The following is a 15,097-nucleotide window of genomic DNA, read 5'->3' as shown; positions in this document are numbered from 1 at the left end:
CAGGAAGAGAGAGAAACAAGTACTTACATTCTCATGTTGCATGTGCTTCAACAGCATCAGCTCTCTGTATGCTCTCTTGGCAAAGATCTCTGACTGGAATGGGCGGCAGAGCTTCTTGATAGCCACTTTCTCCCCTGTCTTCTTGTCTATGGCTGAACTGCAGCAGACAAATAAAAGCCAATTCTGACATCAGCAGTATGTTTTAACAAATTTTGCAGTCCCCAAAGTTGTCTGCTAGAGAAGAACTTATCCTGGTGCTCACAGAACACCAAAGAAAGGCTCCCTGAGAAATCCGGTGGAGCTCTGCACACAGAGGTGTTACCCTGTGTGGCTTTGAGCAGAAGACCACAGCCTGCACTCTTTGAAGGACCTGGTGGAATACCAAGAAAAGTATGAGTGGCTCATCTTTATTCCCTGTAACCTGCAGAAACAAGCTAGAGGCAACAGAGCTGTGAGAAGAGGGAAACACAAATGGTTAAAGGTCAGGATTAGTTCTAACTCTGTTTTCTTCTTCCCTAATGCATGGAGATAGAGGAAGAAAGTGATTTCTGCTTTGCCATCTGCTTGGAGTTTGTTGTCTTTTAAGGCAGGCCAGCCACCTTCACTATATTCTGGAGCAAAGACAGTTGATGCCTCACATTGAACATACAGGCTACTGGAATTAATTCTACAGTCAGGATCTTTGATGCCACAAATATGCTTCTGTGTAAAAGCTGGTCTGGCTGAAAGTAAGAGTCTTCTACAAAGCTAATGAAAACATGGTACAACAGCCATCACTACAGACATGATGTTATTCCCTCTGGTCACAGTTGCTGCTTGCAACTGGACATGGCAATCCCATGACAGTTTTTTTTCTGGAGACTCTTTGATCAAATTGCAAAGGAGGCCCCAGCTTCCAAGTGAGGAGGGAGGCCCTCAGACAGACAGCTGTAATTTGGGATTCTCAGTGGCATTTTCCAGGGGTGCCTCAGAACCTGCTTACCACTCCCAAGAGGCAAACAGATGAAAAAAAGGATTTTCCCTGCCAAATCACACTGTGAATTTCCAGAGCAGTTCCCCATCACTTCATAAATCCCTATCCGAGCTCATGTGGAAACAGAAGGGCTATAAATTGTCTGATTCAATCCCATGGCTTTTAGCTGCATCCTGCAGCCATGCACAGACACATTTCCCCATTCACCTGGGAACAGCAAAGGAAGTGCAGGAACAGCGACACGAGGCAGTATCAGCACTGAAGGTGCCACAGGGTATCTTAGGAGGACTCTTAGTGAAACGTTATCTCCCTTTCAGGACTTCTGCAGGTATTGGCAGAGGGGACAGGAGTTTTCTGAGGCGCCAGAGAAATAAGAGGAAGGGACTTGGACCAGACAGTCAAACAGTTTCTGCAGAATTCAAGGCAGATTTCCTGATCTGAGAGTACACATTCTTACCTGCTTTCCCAGCTGCTGACCTACAGAGCATCTCACTCCACCACTCAACACAGGAGAGCTGGGTGATGGAGCTTCAACCTGTGCAGCACAGGCAGTGCTGGTTATGCCATCACCATAAGCACAGCTGAGCTAATTCAGTCAACACAGCTGGGAGAGTGCACCATGTTCCTCCCAGCCCAGGCTGAATGAGCAGACACAGCTTGGCATGATGCTGGGCAGGCACAGCTGTGTCCAGGCCTTGCTGGCAGAGATCAGTGAGTGTTGGAGGTGTCAGAAGACACTTCTTTCAGGATTGCATTCAGCTGGAAGACAAATCACTACGGATTTTGGGAGAATTAAGACGGCGAGAAACAAGTCTTTGCTGTTTCTCCTGAGTTAGTTTCTCAGCTGCTCAAGAAGGTGTAAAAGCCAGCTGCTCAATAATACTGCAGTGGGAAAATTTCCCAGCAATTCTCAGCAGAGAACAGCAAATCCTAGCTCCACGGCCGTTTTCCTCTGCTTTGTACTGGAATTTGCACCAAGGCCTCCCTGCTGAGCACTGTCCATTCATACCACCACCACCTCCGCAGACCCTCGGGCTGTTTTCAACACCTTTTCCTCCCTCCTCAAGATCTCCAGAGCAGCCAAAACTGTCACAGGGACGAGTAAAGATTTCCATTGCTGATGTCTGTTTTTTTGGTATGGGCAAGGAAACTCAGGAAGGATTTCTCTCTTCCTTTTTTTTGTCCTGTCTTTATTTTCCTTCGCGCTTTCCTCTGTGATAACCGAGAACACTGTACAAATATTAAAAAATGACAAGTCAAGTCTTGCCTGATTTTGCAGGACTGACTCAAGCATCTCAGAAGCTTAAATGCACCTGGACAGCCAAGTGAGGAAAGGAAACACCGGGCACCTCTGTAAATTGGAAGCCAGGGGACAAGGACAGAACCTGGGCACCAGGGTTTCAGGATTAGTGCTGTGACTGCAGCAGGATAGACTTTGCCCAACACCTACAAAAAGGGACACACTTTTAAAAATTTATTTTTAGCTTGGCATGTTATGAAACAAGGGCTCTGTTCAGATGCTGTCAATGGACTGCTTCATATTTAACCTTTCAAAGAGCTGACCATCTCCAGTTTGTCAGTGTAAGCCATGTGAGGTCTGGCTTCTGCTTGCCCTAGCTACAGGCACCTTTGCCCAGCTGAATGATTAGCAGCAGCTCATGCTGCTCTCTCATAGGTTGGGGATTATCCCCAGGCATGAAGGAAGTCCCAGTCTGTTACCGATCCTGGTTTACAATAATTTCTACTACTCTGTGATTTCAAACTGGAAACAGTATCAGGGTGGGGGTTGTATTTTCTAGCTGGTTTTCCCCAGGCAGCCCAGCATCACCTGCCTTAGACTAAGCAGCAAGGACACCCTTTTCCAGTACCCACCTCTATTATAATCTAAAAATTTCTTTCAGACACCCAAGTATTCCCCCCTCCTCCTGCCTCTGCTGCCAGATAGAAATGTTAATGCAAGCTCGAGACCAAAACAGCTCAAAACCTGCCTGATTCCAAAAGTGAGCTGAAGCTCCAAGCCACCCGGACCAGCCCCCTCTGCTCACCCGGGGTGACCACAGGAGGAAACATTCTCTTCAAGAGACCAAACCTCCAGCTCACTGCCCGTGTGGAGCAGGAGACAAACTGCTTCCGTCACACACGCGAACGTCCCTTCTTAATGGAAGGATGCTGACAAGCACCTCCGTGTTCCCCCCCCGGCATGGCACTCTAAACACCCCCAACTCGCCCTGTGCTGCTGCAAGCAGTACCCTACTCACCACACCGAGCCGTAGGCTCCAGATCCCAGGGGGTGAAGGGACGTGTATCTCCTGGGCAGCTCCCAGAGGGTGTTGTTCACCTCCTGTCTGTAAAAGCCTCTTCTCCTTGCGATGTTCATCGCCTGATGGGTGTGAGACTGCCACCCCCCCAGAGTACTGGAGTATGGAAGGGCTTCTGGGGTGAGAGCGTGACAGCACAGCCTCCTGCGCTGGTAAAAAAGGGCTCTCGCAAGTTTTCTTCTCTGTTTTCAGCTGTTGCGAGCGTGAAGGGACATGTCTTTTGACCCTCCTCCCTCCGCCTCCACATTGGCAGAGGTGAGGCATCAGGTTTCCTGACACGCCTCAGTCTCGTGCAGGTGCCTCTGGGCTCTGCTGCAGGAGTGGAGCACCAGCCCCACACAGGCCCCTCTGGGAGGCCCTGCCACCTAGTGCTCTTACTCCACTTGCCCTCACCAGCCAAGAAATATCCTCGCGGGGCTTGGAGGAGGTCTCATGACATCACTCCTCCAGATAAGTGGATGAGTAAGGGCTTGTTGAGCCAGGGAATCTGAGGGACAATCTACAGCACCTTGTCAGACAAGCAGGGACATTCTTCTTTCAAGCTGACGAAGGACAGCTCCAGGCTTGTGACAAAGGCCACCATGGTGTTCGATCCACAGAAGAGCAAGGAAGCTATGGCAATTTTCTCCCAACTGGCTTCTCAGCAGAGCGGGGATGTGGTGAAAATAGGCTGAGGTTGTCCACCTACATACAGGTGAGCGCCACAAGGGGAGGTTCAGGAGCAGCTGCAAGATGGGAACATCCTGACAACAGTTTGTGCCCCAGGCTTTGATCCATCTGGTTTCATCTCCTGCAGCAGGTCTAACCCCCTTCTTGGGTCTTCCTGGACAGCCCAAAGCCCAGGTTCACTGCTGTGCCCACTGTGACCAAACCAGACCAGCAAACCCAGGCCGTGAGAAGGCACATTCCTGGTAAGCAGAGAACACCTCAACACTTTGCTCCAACATTAGGAGGCTCAGGCAGGTCTCCCACACATATGGTAAGTGCATCCCACATGCTTTCCGAAGGAAGTGACTAAGCTGCACCTTACCAAGCCAGCTCAGCTGCTTCAACAGTGTTCTACCCCACCAGCCCTCCACCCTGCCCAGAGCCTCTGCTCCTTCCGTACGGGTCATCTGCAAAGGTGTCCCTGATCCCAGAATATCTGTGCAGCAGGATTAGAGCAGAGTTACCTGACAAATGAGAAATACAGAGAAAGCACTGTCAGAGGGGTTGGGAAAGAGAATTTGTCCCTGCTTAGAGGTAACCACTGCAACACCTATCAGCATTGGCCCTTATGTTCTTCAAGTAGCCACAGTACAGCCTGCTGCTCTGTAAAACACAAACTAGGGACAAGGTGCTATGGCAGTGTTCAAACCCTGCCTGTGCATATCTGTACAATCAGCCCTGGCTGCAGCAACAGCAGAGTCAGGAAATAAACCACTGCTTGGCTAGGTTCTATAAATACCACCGTGAGCAAGTGGCGTCACGGCAGAAACGACTGGTCTATAAGCAAACATCTAACTCCTTTGGTCATTTGATGAACACAATCCTTGCTCAACCATATCTGCACATGCAGGTAAAGCAGTGCACAATTAAGGAGTCCTAAATAGCTGAGGCATGTCTGGGCATACAAAGATGAGTTAATTCAAATGACCCATTGAAATCCTAAGGCTTAGACATTAGGCCCAAGCCAGAGTTGACTTATAGATGAATCCTGACCATTTTGTAATTGTGCTAGTGGGGTAAACGGCTAATAATAGATATAACTTTAGCAAACTCCTTATGTTAGCTGTTGTTATGGATAAACAAGATGACTTACAGACTGATAACTTTTATATGCTTGTGCCAAGGAAGCTCCAAGGCCATGCAGTTATCTGCACAGTATTTTAGGCAACTTCACCAACTGCATCCTGGGCTCTGGCCAAGCCCCAGCCTCAGGTGGTCGGAAAGGAATATCACCAGATGTTTTCTGCATCAAATCAAAACAAATACAGGTTATTTTTAGCCTGCTGATTTGGCCCATAAAAGCTGGAGCCTCTAGCAGCGACTCTGGACACCTCAGCTACGAGTGGACACACTGTGTAGAACTTCCCAAATCGCTGGGAAAGGCTCTCCAAACCCTTGCTGCACCCAGGGGCTCCCAGCGACTGTGGGTCTGGGGGATGGGAAAGTATTGGGGCAACTGGTGATGTATCTTTCTTAATCACTATTCTTTCCTGTATGTAGGAATGATTAGGTGCATTACCTCACTCATTTTACAGTCTGTGCTGCTTGAATTAGGGCTTTGCAAGCTAACCATATAAGTAATTCTATTAATCTTTTTCCTGTTTAAAGACCAATAGTAAAATAAGCCTATTCTTTTCATTGGTGTCTCTGTCATTTCTGTCACCCTTGTCAACTGGCAGAACATCCATTCAAATCAAACACGAAACTTCAGAATCATAGAAACCTTTAGGCTGGAAAAGCCCTTCAAGAGCATCAAGTCCAACCACAAGCCTAACTCTGCCAAGGCCACCAAATGAAATAATAGGATGACCCAACCATCCTTCTCCCAGGCGCTTTTTACAGCGCAGCTGGAGGTGCCGATACAGTTTTTACCATGCTTCCCTTCTAGTAACAGACATTTCATCATGGACCGACCCGAACTTCCAGCATGGTGTTCCCACCCGTGATGGCCCCATCACTGATCGGAGCATAGTCAGACAACAATTTCTAATTGTTGTACACTGACTGCTAAGCTTCATGAGTTTTATAGGTGTGGTTGCTTTAGGTTTTTTCCCCAATTCAATTCTCACAGATTTTGATTCTTTTTTGCTAAAGAGGTTATACTGTAACTGAGCACATTCTGGAATCATACATCTCGGGTGATTTGGACTTTTTCTTTTCTACCAGAAAACAACAAATGACCAGCCCAGTTCAGGCTTTTCCCCATGACCTTCAGTTTGTACCAAGGCTAGCAGACAGCAAAAGTGAACAGGAAGGCTCATGCAACTGAAAGAACACACCCCCCCCCCCCGTTCTTTGTACTTCTGCCAAACTGCTGCACAGTCCTGTGGCAGGAGAGCGCGCACACTGTGGGGATCAGCTGCCCAACTGGGATCAATGCAACCCCCCTTGGTTCATCAAAGCCTGGGAACTCCAATGACTGATGGCTGTGTTAGCGTGAAGATCGCAGCTTTCGGCAATCTGAGTTCTGAGTAACACCGATGCGCAATAGAAGTCGGACAATCTCCACTATGTTAAAGATTTTTCTACCAACAACTAGACAGCAGCTGAAGAGGAAAAAAAAAATAAATCACTTTTAGACAGCAAACAAGCACAAACCAGTACTACTGGGGAAAGGTCCCAGGTCCAGGTAAGCAGCAGAAGGCTGATCTATTTGTGTTGAATTAACTCTTCCCTGCACTAAGCAGGAAATAAAAGTTGTTGGGTTTTTTTCTGTGCCCAGTACTTGCAGTCAGACTCAAACCTATGTTTGTAGCAAAGAAGTCACTTGGGACAAAGACAGACAAGCCCCATGTCAGCAAGAGTCAGCCACCAAGTCACAGCCTTGGCCCTTCCACCCCAGCCATCACACACAGGATCCCCTATGGCACAAGGGAGAAACTCACCCCATGCTAAACTGACCCTTTAGTGCAAGAGCTTAGCACGTACCATTAGTGCAGTACATCTGAAAAATAGATTTTATTTTTAACCAGTGGTATTGTGACATCTTATCTGGCATAACCAATTACAGCAAAATTCATGGATAGAAACGAAATAGCAGATCTCTTCTTTCAAGTGCAGCATCCTGCTCAGTCTGCAGGCAGCTGAACAGCATCTGACTGACAGCAGGGAGCGCATGCCACATGGGCTCCCTCAAAGGACAGACTCCAAATGGAACAATCCCAGTCACACACGCGCACAGACACACGCACAATGTCTATACTTTTAAAAATCTTCAGCAATATTTCCACATGAAATCACACTGTAGCATCTACACATAAAATGGCTGATAAAAATAATCTTGCTGTAGGTTTACATCTTATATCTACATTTTCATCTGAATACCCAGACTGCTGGTCCAGCAGAAAAGGGAGGTTTTCCTGTCTTGATTTTGTTGGGCTGAGGAGAGTTTTGTCCCAGAGCACGACATAACTGCTCCTTTCGTCTCAGTCCAGACCTTTATGAAGTGTTTGGCCTGAAGAGACCACTGGGAAGTAGCCTAGGAACAATCAATGGCTTTGTCATCCGCAACCCATCCCTTTTGTGCCACCTCTTCAAAAACATGGTGTGAAAACACGATCGGCGGCTCCTCTCTGCCCCATAGGTAACCAGAACACAAAATACTGCAAAAGCCTTTCTCCTCACATACACAGGTACATTACCCACACAGGATGCCTGCAACAAATCAATGTCTAAAGACATCTCCTCCAGCAGCCCTAAAATTGGGCTCCTGAGCAACCCAGCTACAGTTCTAGCACACAAATGTGCTAAGAAACCTCCATCTGGTCAGTCTTTAACGCTGGGCATTTCATTCATGCAGAGTCCCATAAAATAGAAAATATTTGAACCATGTTTGTATTCAAACACGCTCCCTTCTCATGTTTCCTCAGGCAGAGATCAACCCACTAAAAACAGTCAAGAAGCTCTTATCTGAGAGGGTAAAAAATATTTCTCTTAAATGTTAGTTTTATATATAAATATTTATATTTATAGATATAGACAGTGAAAGGGTGATTGTGTGTTTATGCATGCTTATTTTTTGCTTTGGATTCCAATACTTCTAAAAAAATTCTTTCCAGGAAATAACTTAAGTTCTGGCACAAGATACTGCATTTGCCTCTTTAAAGAACACTTTTTACACTTGATCTCACAAGAAACCCTCCAGCCCAAGCTCTCCTTCTTTGCAAAGAGGTCAGAACAAAGAAAAGGTGTCTGTTTCTATCTGCTGTGTATTACATCCTGTCCTTGTTGAAGCCTCTGGAGTGGCAGGCATTTCACAATGAGCTGCAGCACAGAAGAGAGGGCTCTGTGAACCGGCTGAGGTACTCAGTGAACATTTCACTGACGATTTCACTGCCCCAGGGCCATCCCCAAAATGTAATGACAAAAATCAAGCAGCTCTACATGCACATACAGCTAAACATGCTAAAACACCCCACCTTTTAAGGAACAGAATACACAAATGTGTGGCTAGCAAGAATCTACTCCAACCTGTCTCCTGAGAGCTAATGCTGGGAAGTCTCACAACAAGAGGAGAAAAGGGAAAAACACAGGAATACTCAATCCAGGGGTTGAGGCTGTTGCCTCAGAAAATTATTTTCCTGATTATGTTGAGTTTGTGCCTGGCTATCTGGGAACCTTCATCCTTAAAAACAGTGGGTCAGAGATTTCCACTCCAGACTTCTGTTCCCCCTATCTCCCCATTGATTTAAGGCACAAACATATTTACAGTTTCAAATGTCTTTTCATGTTCCAAGAATCAGACATTGGAAGGCCTCTGCATTCTGCTGTACCAGGAAGATCTGGATGTAAATGAGACACCTGGTATTGAACAAGGATATCCCTTGACCCCACTTTAGGTCCTGAAGAAAACAGAGAACTCTTTAAGAGCTTACTTAGTTGTAGAGAATTGATAAATGGCAATGATTGTAACCAAACCTTTAAATGTCAACTTCCCCACCCTGCCCCAGCAGTGCAAACTGGTGGTGCACTGTTACTCTGGAAGAACTAAGTGCAGTCAGAACAGGTCTCCAGAGGCTTGCCCCAGGCTGTACAGAGAACACAAGAGAGCATGCAGCATGTTTACATAGACTCAGCTTTCTTCCCTCCCCCTCCCTCCCCAATTCAACACACACAAAACCCCTCCACCAAAGAGAATATTGTTGTGATGAGGCACTTGAAGAATAATTGGAGAGTCCCTATGAAAAGGCCTTCCCTTCACAGTGAAGTGGGACAAACAGAAGAGAGCAGTTTCTCAGGACTCCATCTCCTCTTGGTCAAGCGGTGGTGGCACAAAGCTGATTACTTCATCATAAGTCAGGCCTAGTGGAAAAAGCATAACAGAAACTTAGCAGCAGTACTACAAACAGCAGTACTAAAGACATCCCTTTGTGCAAGAAAACCTAAAACAACCTTAAAGGTTCTAACACTATTTTAAACAAAAAAAACAAGACAAGAAAGAAAAGAATGGCTACACCACTGTCAGAGACTAATATACACAATAAAAGATACTTCCAGAGCACTGAGGAGATGTGAATAAGCTTGCAAACAAAGACATGAGCGACTGTCACCTACATGCTTGCATGCTCCTAGTAATAATTAGTTCCCAGAGACTATGCTAAGTATGTGCACAGCATGCGATTGATTCACTCCATGTAAGGACCTCAGGATGAACAGGATGCACGTATTTTTATCACTTTCTTTTGTGCCTCTAACTACTGTGGCTTAGTTGAACCGCACACAGTTCATGGGATGGATGCAGCTCACGGGATGGAGAAGACTGAGGGGAGACCTATAACAGTCTGCAGCTTCTTCACGAGCAGCAGGTGCTGTGTCAGGGGAGGTTTTGTTTAGATACTAGGAAAAGGTTCTTCACCCAGAGGGTGGTCAGGCACTTAGAAGAGGCTCCCCAGAGAAATGGTTATGGTCCCAAGCCTGCCAGAGCTCAGGAAGTGTTTGGACAACACTCTCAGGCACGTGGTGGGATTCTCAGGGATGTCCTGTGCAGGCCAAGAGCTGGACTTGATGGCTCTTGTGAGTTCCCTTCCAACTCAGGATATTCTATGAGTCTATGACCACAGACTCACTTTTCCATTCTTCAATCTCAAGTTCTCTGCTTTCGAAAGACTGGTCATAGGGGTCTGCCACTGGTTCATCATCCGGATCATGATACTGAGCAAAGTAGGCATGGGCCAGGGCTTCCGCTGCAGTAATGCGTTTGTCTGTGTCCAGTACCAACATCTTCTCTAGCAAGTCCACAGCTGCAAGAGCATCAAAAGAGAAAAAAAGAAAAGGATTTTATACAGTGAGTTGTGTGACAGTGTGCTCTGAAATGTAAGCTTGTAAAAACCCAAGGTATATGAGGAATCTAGTTTCTCAGGACCCACCCATCATCCACAATTTCTTCCTCTTACACCCTCAGCCCACACATACTTCGTAGCAGTAACAGTGTGAAAACAGTCTGTAGCCCTGTTCTGTACCATCTCTGCAGTCAGAACAAAACTTTGGAAATGTCTTCGTGTCCCAGGACACGCTAGCTTCAGTTTCAGAAAGAACACAGCATTTAATAAACAAGCCTTACCTAGGGGATTGGCACCAATAAACACATTTTCAAAGTTCATTTTCGGCATGTAAGACAAAGACTGAATGTAGTTTCTTGCCTGTGGAAATAAATGCTCTGTGAAGTATAATACAATCCAGCCACTAAGACCAAGTACTTTTAAACCATCCTGAAGCGCTGGTTGTTATGGTCTGTCTCTTTGCTTTGCCTTCTCTTTACTTATTCTGACACTTACTAAGCGCATCAGGATTATCCTGTCCCAACCAACAGTCACTCAAGACAGTAGAGGAAGAGCTGACATTACTTGGGGTTCATGCAAGACTGAAAAGCAAAGAGGTGCAGCGACAGCTGACTCCCTGGAGTCCCAGAAAGGCTGTGTGCAGCATGCTCTCCATCAGTAAGCTGCACAGCATGGCACACAATGCAAAACCAACTCACATCCAGGCTTGCCTAAGTCTGAGAAGTCTGTGGTTCAGTATGCACTGTCCTAATCTCGAGACTTCATTTAGTACAAAGTTCTTGCTCAAGAGTAGGTAGTTAATTGCCCACCCCATGCCACATGCAAGCATGTAATTTACAGACATGGTGAATGCTCTAAGTGAAGACCTGCCCTGCAAACCCCCCTCATCTGCTCAGATCTCACCTCGTGGCTGGGCATCCTGTTAATGAGATATGCAGGGGGTGTTCCCGTCAGACGCATGATCTGCTGAAGCTGGTTAATATCTTAAGTGCCTAGTCAAGGGCTTTGTTAAAAACAGTGCAAAAACCATTTAAACAGAAAACAATTGCGTACAAAACATCTCTTCTGCAAACCACACAGCAAAAGGCATACAGTCAGTGTCCACTGCATTTTTCCACTACCTGTGAAAGGTTTAGCAATTACGCTAGTGAACACTGAAAACAACGTTCGTAATTGCCAGTACAGCAAGTATTTCCCTCCAACGTAAGCAGCATTACACTACAACATGGTTGCGTTCACGTATTCCAACGGTTTTAAGCCACCAGAGTAGACATCTCCTTTGGCTGAAGCTCCCCCTCAAAATCTTTCTTAAGTGCTGCACCTACATACAGCCTTAGGAAAGTGAATAAAAATTAAATCAGAAACAAAAATTGTACACTCTGTGCCGGTTACTGGCTTTTTTTCTTGCTGCATAGAAAGTACTTGTGTTTCTCGTGCTGCAAATTTAAATTGGCTCACAACTGACACCTTCCGAAGAGCTTTGAATGCGCTTCAATATGTGGGCGAGGTGACAAGATGGCAATAAATGCAAAATTAGCAAAACATTAGCATTGCATAAGAGAGTTAGCTGATGTAAGTGAACAGGGAAAGTGAAAGCAAGTAAAGTAATGTGGCAGAAAAACAATTTGTTACAGTGACACACTAAAAGTATACGATGGAAAAAGTAGTAGAAACAGTATTTTACTGCCTTTTTTTTTAAATAGACCCACTTGAACTTACATATGCAAACAATTCTTTAGCTTAATTTAGTCAACCTTTCATCTTATGTCATCTTGCTCATCCCCTATACTTCAAATCCCAGACTAGCCTTAAGGTCAGTTCACAGGGCAACCAAAGCAAGCTGCACTATTCGCTTCTAACCTCTCCAAGGGTAGAACATCCCAGAGGTTTCTGAATCGGTGGAATGTTCAGCAAGTTGGCCAATTCATTCCAATTTTCAGTGCACATCTACCTTTATCACATGTAATTCAAGGCTAATCTCACATTTCACATTTACCATCACTGTTACAAGAAGAAGAACATAGGCCACAGCACAAAATAATCTCATCACACTCTCGGCCGCTCTGATCCTCTGCTGTGCACCCCGAGAGCAGAGGCACGCGGCAGGGCACGCTGCACGGCACGCTGCACGCACCAGCTCGCTAACCCCGACTCGCAGCCATCCCCTGCTCTAACTTCTATACACTCCACCTTCAGACAGGTAAAATTAAAGGCCAGTTAACGCTGTCTTTGCAGAAGTTCACAATTCAAGATTAGTACAATATAGCAAATGGCAGTTTGGCTGAAAATAGAGGTCACCCTTCAAATAGGAGACTGCAGAAAGCTTTCTGCTATTACCTTAATAAAAGGGTCCCATACAGCAATATCCTACATAGCACAAGTAGTTATATGCTCAGCAGATTCTGCTGTGTGCCCTGGAAACAGCTGCCACAAAGACACCTGGAAGGTGTTTTATGCTACAAAAACAAAGATAGTAGCAGCAGTGTTTCAGAAATTAATCATATTACAGAAGGGACTGTGTGTGTTTAGAGGACAACACACCTGATCCTGTTTAGAAAGATCCCTGGGTATGCAATCTAGAGAAGTAATAATTGAGACAAGCCTCAAGCTCTTAGCTGTGAAAACCACTTCCCCAGTAACACCTGATCATACCATATATCAAAGTATAAACCCACAAACTGAAACAAAAGTCATGAAGCAGTAAAATGAGAATATTAAAGGATGAAATCATACCATGGGCAGAGGTAAGAGGAATAAAGATCAGATACACACTGCATAACAGCTCAAAGCCATCCAAGAGTGAAGAATTACAAAGGAAGAAAAATAACAGAAAATCAATCCCAACACACACTACAGACAGACTACAGAACAACAACACAAACTTGGGACTTCTGAAAGGGCAGATATTACAATCAAAGTGTAAACTCACAGACTCTGAAGAGATTTTCTTCAAAAGCTCAGGCCCTGGGGTTCCAACGAGTCTCAAAATGAGCTTCAACTGATCAATATCTAATGATGGACCATAAAGGAAAATGCTGGGAGAAATCAAAATGAAAAGCGCAACATATCACCCTATTAATGTTGAAAATTAATTCCTGCCAAGGCCTTGACTGAAAAGCTATTTTAAGCAAACTGTATTAACTCCTCTTGTTTACAACTGAATACCCCTTTATAACACAGCTCTGTCTGTACCACACAGATTGAACACCTTGTCAACAAATACACCACATGCATTGAATTGGTAACTGCATCCCTAATTATTCTGGAGCAGAAGTCAAAGCTTTTACCCCACTGGCAAAGGCTCAGTTTCCATGCTCCCTTCACCCTTTCAGGCCCCACACCAAAGCCGCAGTTAGCAGGATTAGGTTGCATTAGTGACAGCTGAAGTAAAGCAGAAGGCTGAAAAGGGTAGGCACTAATATTACAAAAAAAGTCAAGACCTTTTGTGAACACATTCCAAGCTAACCCTAACCCTTTCCCAGGCCCAGTGCAGCTGGGGTGCTGCAGCTGGCAGAGGGTGCTCACCTCTGCCAGCTCCCAGGGACCACCAGGGCAGGGAGCCAAAGTACTGGCATCTCTCTTCTGCCCTACATCACTGCTGTAGCAGCAGAGAGAAACAGAATATGGGCTCAGGTTTAAAATATCTACGTGGAACGCTCTCAGGACATAACACTGCAGGTGGAAAGAATTGTTTATCCACAACAGAGCTTCCATGAGGCCACACACCACTCTGAGCTGTCCTGGTTAATAAAGCCCAAGTGACAAAACACAGAATTTTTGGGGGGAGGCTATCAAAGACACTGTTTCATGTCTTAAAACTCAAGACAGTAAGGAGACAGGAAATACCTTTTTTAAACCAATTAATGCATATCTCCCTTATTCCCTGAATTATCCTCCCCAGTGATTTCAGACTGTAATGTGTGTATCTGCCTTTAAAATGATACCAAACTAGTTACATATTTTCCTTTCAATAAAAATAGTCTACTTACTAGACAAACTTTTTTCTGGGATCTACGCCTTCTTGATGGTTTAAGATACAGTTACAATTCTTTGTTAGAATATCTTTTGAGTACTACAAGAACTTCAAAAAGTGTCACCTGTTTAAAAAAACAAAGCAAAAAAACCCAACTTGGAGTTCCTGTAATACTGGTAAACTGTGTATGAAGGAAACCACTAATGCTTTGCTAAGACCTTCACCTTTTGATGTGAACTTTGGTCTAAAGTTTTACATATTACACTAATTGAAAGCCCTGGAAATAGCACTTTGTCAGAATGACAAAGCTGAAATAACAGCTGAATTAATTTCTCACTTGTCAACTTTCTTGGCCAACTTCCAGCTACTTAAAACACTCAAAACCTAAGAGTAAATTCATTGTATCTAGTTGGATTTAGCTTAGCTGAATTGCCAAGTCTTAATTGTCAATTCTTAAAATGAAATCAGAATATCCACTGATCTAGGAGAATTAGCAGGGGCAACTATACTAACCACAACTGGCTCATTTAAACTGGCTTTTCTTAAGTGCTATTTAAAACAACCCTTACATCTTTCACTCATTCTTATGCAAGAAACATTTTGCAAATTTCAAACTGCTAACATGTCTCAGAAGTCACATGCCATACCTCAGTTTAAATATTTAAATTCTTTTAAAGGCATTCAAAATCATGTGTACCAGGTGTGCCAACAATATTGCTGCCCCATTTGCCATTGGATGCTACTTGTGTAATATGCTTCAGTGACTTCTCAGATGAACAAGAGAAAACACAGAATGTGTAAGTGGTGCTGCCACAGGCACACCAAAACCCAACCCTGCTGTTAGTTT

The 15,097-nt window shown here is 44.9% G+C and overlaps 2 protein-coding genes across 2 annotated transcripts in view; both read right to left on the bottom strand.

The window, feature by feature from the left end:
* The window catches only part of MAPK13 (mitogen-activated protein kinase 13), an 11,245-nt gene extending 7,725 nt beyond the window's left edge, over positions 1–3,520 (bottom strand). Inside the window, exons 1-2 of the mRNA XM_009069662.1 lie at positions 3,232–3,520; positions 28–157 (exon numbers count right to left, since the gene is read on the bottom strand). Coding sequence (XP_009067910.1) covers positions 28–157; positions 3,232–3,350 — 249 coding nt within the window. The 5' untranslated portion in view covers positions 3,351–3,520. The remainder of the gene's footprint in view (positions 1–27; positions 158–3,231) is intronic.
* A 5,339-nt stretch (positions 3,521–8,859) lies between these two features.
* Positions 8,860–15,097, bottom strand: part of MAPK14 (mitogen-activated protein kinase 14) — a gene marked incomplete at its 5' end in the record, with an annotated part of 15,533 nt that continues 9,295 nt past the window's right edge. Inside the window, 4 exons of the mRNA XM_009069663.1 lie at positions 8,860–9,300; positions 10,065–10,238; positions 10,559–10,637; positions 11,181–11,260. Of these exons, the coding sequence (XP_009067911.1) occupies positions 9,233–9,300; positions 10,065–10,238; positions 10,559–10,637; positions 11,181–11,260 (401 nt within the window). The remainder of the gene's footprint in view (positions 9,301–10,064; positions 10,239–10,558; positions 10,638–11,180; positions 11,261–15,097) is intronic.

The sequence above is a fragment of the Acanthisitta chloris genome, unplaced genomic scaffold (assembly GCF_000695815.1).
Source record: "Acanthisitta chloris isolate BGI_N310 unplaced genomic scaffold, ASM69581v1 scaffold15912, whole genome shotgun sequence".
Classification (NCBI taxonomy): Eukaryota; Metazoa; Chordata; class Aves; order Passeriformes; family Acanthisittidae; genus Acanthisitta; species Acanthisitta chloris.
Note: the sequence above shows the minus strand (reverse complement) of the source record. Positions and strands in the feature narration are given on the sequence as shown.